Below are 3,298 nucleotides of genomic sequence, written 5' to 3' on the forward strand. Positions count from 1 at the left end.
TCACTGTAACACTCTCTGACATACCCCATACTCCTCACTGTAAGACCCTCTGACATACCCCACATCCCTCACTGTAACTCTCTCTGATACGCCCCCACCCCTCACTGTAACACTCTCTGATATACCCCACACCCCTGACTGTCACTCTCTCTGAAATTTTCCCCATAACTCTCAGTGTAACACTCTCTGACATACCCCACAGCCCTCACTGTAACACTCTCTGGAATACCCCACCCCCTCACTGTAACAATGTCTGACATACCCCATACCCCTCACTGTAACACTCTCTGACATACCCCACACCTCTCAGTGGCACACTCTCTGATATACCCCACACCCTCACTGTTACTATCTCTGACATACCCCACACCCCTCAGTGTAACCCTCTCCAACATACCCCCACACCCCTCACTGTAACACTCTCTGACATACCCTACAACCCTCAGTGTAACACTCTCTGACATACCCTACACCCCTCACTGTAACACTCTCTGACATACCCAACACCCCTCAGTGGCACACTCTCTGACATACCCCACACCCCTCACTGTATCATTCTCTGTCATACCCCACACCCCTCACTGTAACACTCTGACACACCCACACCCCTCACTGTAACACTCTCTGATATAACCCACACCTCTCACTGTAACATTCTCTGACATAGCCCATACCCCTCACTGTAACACTCTCTGACATACCCTACAACCCTCAGTGTAACACTCTCTGACATACCCTACAACCCTCAGTGTAACACTCTCTGACATACCCTACAACCCTCAGTGTAACACTCTCTGACATACCCTACAACCCTCAGTGTAACACTCTCTGACATACCCTACAACCCTCAGTGTAACACTCTCTGACATACCCTACAACCCTCAGTGTAACACTCTCTGACATACCCTACAACCCTCAGTGTAACACTCTCTGACATACCCTACAACCCTCAGTGTAACACTCTCTGACATACCCTACAACCCTCAGTGTAACACTCTCTGACATACCCTACAACCCTCAGTGTAACACTCTCTGACATACCCTACAACCCTCAGTGTAACACTCTCTGACATACCCTACAACCCTCACTCTCTTATATACCCCACACCCCTCGCTGCAACACTCTCTGATATACCCCTCACCCCTCACTGTAACATTCACTGATATACCCACACCCCTCACTGTAACATTAAATGCTCTGACATTACCCACACCTCTCACTCTAACACTCTGTGACATACCCCACACCTCTCAGTGTCACATTCTCTGATGTCCCACACATATGGCAGTGTTACCCGGAGAATGTTGGGATCCCTGACCGTTAGTTTTGATCTATGTGACAGGGCCCTGATCACCCCCACCCAGGAATGAATTTCACCGCACGAGGATTCCCACGACATTGTTACTTACCCGACAACGAAAAAGGCCGAGAGGTGAGAGGGAAACGCTCCGTGACATTTTTGGTGCCGTTGGGAGAGATTTTCCAATGACCCAACCTAGCGGGCACGTCCTGCCCTGGGAGAGTTTAATAGGAACAGTGCAGAGGGAGATACACTCTGTATCTAACCCCATGCTGTCCCTGTCCTGGGAGCATTTAATAGCAACAGTGCAGAGGGAGATTTACTCTGTATCTAACCCCGTGCTGTTTCTGTCCTGGGAGGGTTTAATAGCAACAGTGCAGAGGGAGATTTAGTCTGTATCGAAACCTGCGCTGTCCCTGTCCTGCGACTGTTTAAGAGGAACAGTGCAGAGGGAGATTTCCTCTGTATCTAACCCCGTGCTGTCCCTGTCCTGGGAGTGTTTAATAGGAACAGTGCAGAGGGAGATTTACTCTGTACCTAACCCCGCGCTGCCCCTCTCCTGGGAGTGTTTATTAGGAACAGTGCAGAGGGAGCTTTACTCTGTACCTACCCCGTGCTGTCCCTGTCCTGGGAGTGTTTAATATGAACAGTGCAGAGGGAGATTTACTCTGAACCTAACCCCGTGCTGTCCCTGCCCTGGGAGTGTTTAATAGGAACAGTGCAGAGGGACATTTACTCTGTATCTAACCCTGTGCTGTTCCTGTCCTGGGAGTGTTTAACAGGAACAGTGCAGAGGGAGATTTACTCTATATCTAACCCCGTGCTGTTTCTGTCCTGGGAGGGTTTAATAGCAATAGTGCAGAGGGAGATTTATTCTGTATCTAATCCCGTGCTGTTTCTGTCCTGGGAGTGTTTAACAGGAACAGTGTAGAGGGTGATTTACTCTGTGTCTAACCACGTGCAGTCCCTGTCCTGGGAGTGTTTAATAGGAACAGTGCAGAGGGAGATTTGCTCAGTATCTGACCGCATGCTGTCCCCCTGTCCTGGGAGTGTTTAATACGAACAGTGCCGAGGGAGATTACTCTATATCTCACCCCTGGCTGTCCCTGACCTGGGAGTGTTTAATAGGAACAGTGCAGAGGGAGATTTACTCTGTACCTAACCCCGTGCTGTCCTGTACTGGGAGTGTTTAATAGGAACAGTGCAGAGGGAGATTTACTCTGTACCTAACCCCGTGCTGTCCTGTCCTGGGAGTGTTTAATAGGAACAGTGCAGAGGGAGATTTGCTCAGTATCTGACCCCATGCTGTCCCTGTCCTGGGAGTGATTAAAAGGAACAGTGCAGAGGGACATTTACTCTGTATCTAACCCCGCGCTGTCCCTGACCTGGGAGTATTTAATAGGAACAGTGCAGAGGGAGATTTACTCTGTATGTAACCCCGTGCTGTTTCTGTCCTGGGAGTGTTTAATAGGAACAGTGCAGAGGGAGATTTACTCTGTATCTAACCCCGTGCTGTTTCTGTCCTGGGAGAGTTTAATAGGAACAGTGCAGAGGGAGATTTACTCTGTACCTAACCCCGTGCTATCCCTGTACTGGGAGTGTTTAATAAGAACGGTGCGGAGGGAGATTTACTCTGTATCTAACCCCATGCTGTCCCTGTCCTGCGACTGTTTAATAGGAACAGTGCAGAGGGAGATTTACTCTGTATCTAACCCCATGCTGTCCCTGTCCTGGGAGCATTTAATAGCAACAGTGAAGAGGGAGATTTACTCTGTATCTAACCCTGTGCTGTTCCTGTCCTGGGAGTGTTTAACAGGAACCGCGCAGAGGGAGATTTGCTCAGTATCTGACCCCATGCTGTTCCTGCCCTGGGAGTGTTTAATAGGAACAGTGCAGAGGGAGATTTACTCTGTATCTAACCCCGTGCTGTCCCTGTCCTGGGTGTGTTTAACAGGAACAGTGCAGAAGGAGATTTACTCTGTGTCTAACCCCGTGCT

The 3,298-nt window shown here is 49.5% G+C and overlaps 1 protein-coding gene across 1 annotated transcript in view; it reads left to right on the plus strand.

The window, feature by feature from the left end:
* Positions 1-1,346: 1,346 nt before the first annotated feature.
* LOC122544142 (E3 ubiquitin-protein ligase DTX4-like) overlaps positions 1,347-3,298 on the plus strand; it is a 6,040-nt gene continuing 4,088 nt past the window's right edge. Inside the window, exon 1 of the mRNA XM_043683182.1 lies at positions 1,347-1,433. Within this exon, the coding sequence (XP_043539117.1) occupies positions 1,368-1,433 (66 nt within the window). The 5' untranslated portion in view covers positions 1,347-1,367. The remainder of the gene's footprint in view (positions 1,434-3,298) is intronic.

The sequence above is a fragment of the Chiloscyllium plagiosum genome, chromosome 46 (assembly GCF_004010195.1).
Source record: "Chiloscyllium plagiosum isolate BGI_BamShark_2017 chromosome 46, ASM401019v2, whole genome shotgun sequence".
Taxonomy (NCBI): Eukaryota; Metazoa; Chordata; class Chondrichthyes; order Orectolobiformes; family Hemiscylliidae; genus Chiloscyllium; species Chiloscyllium plagiosum.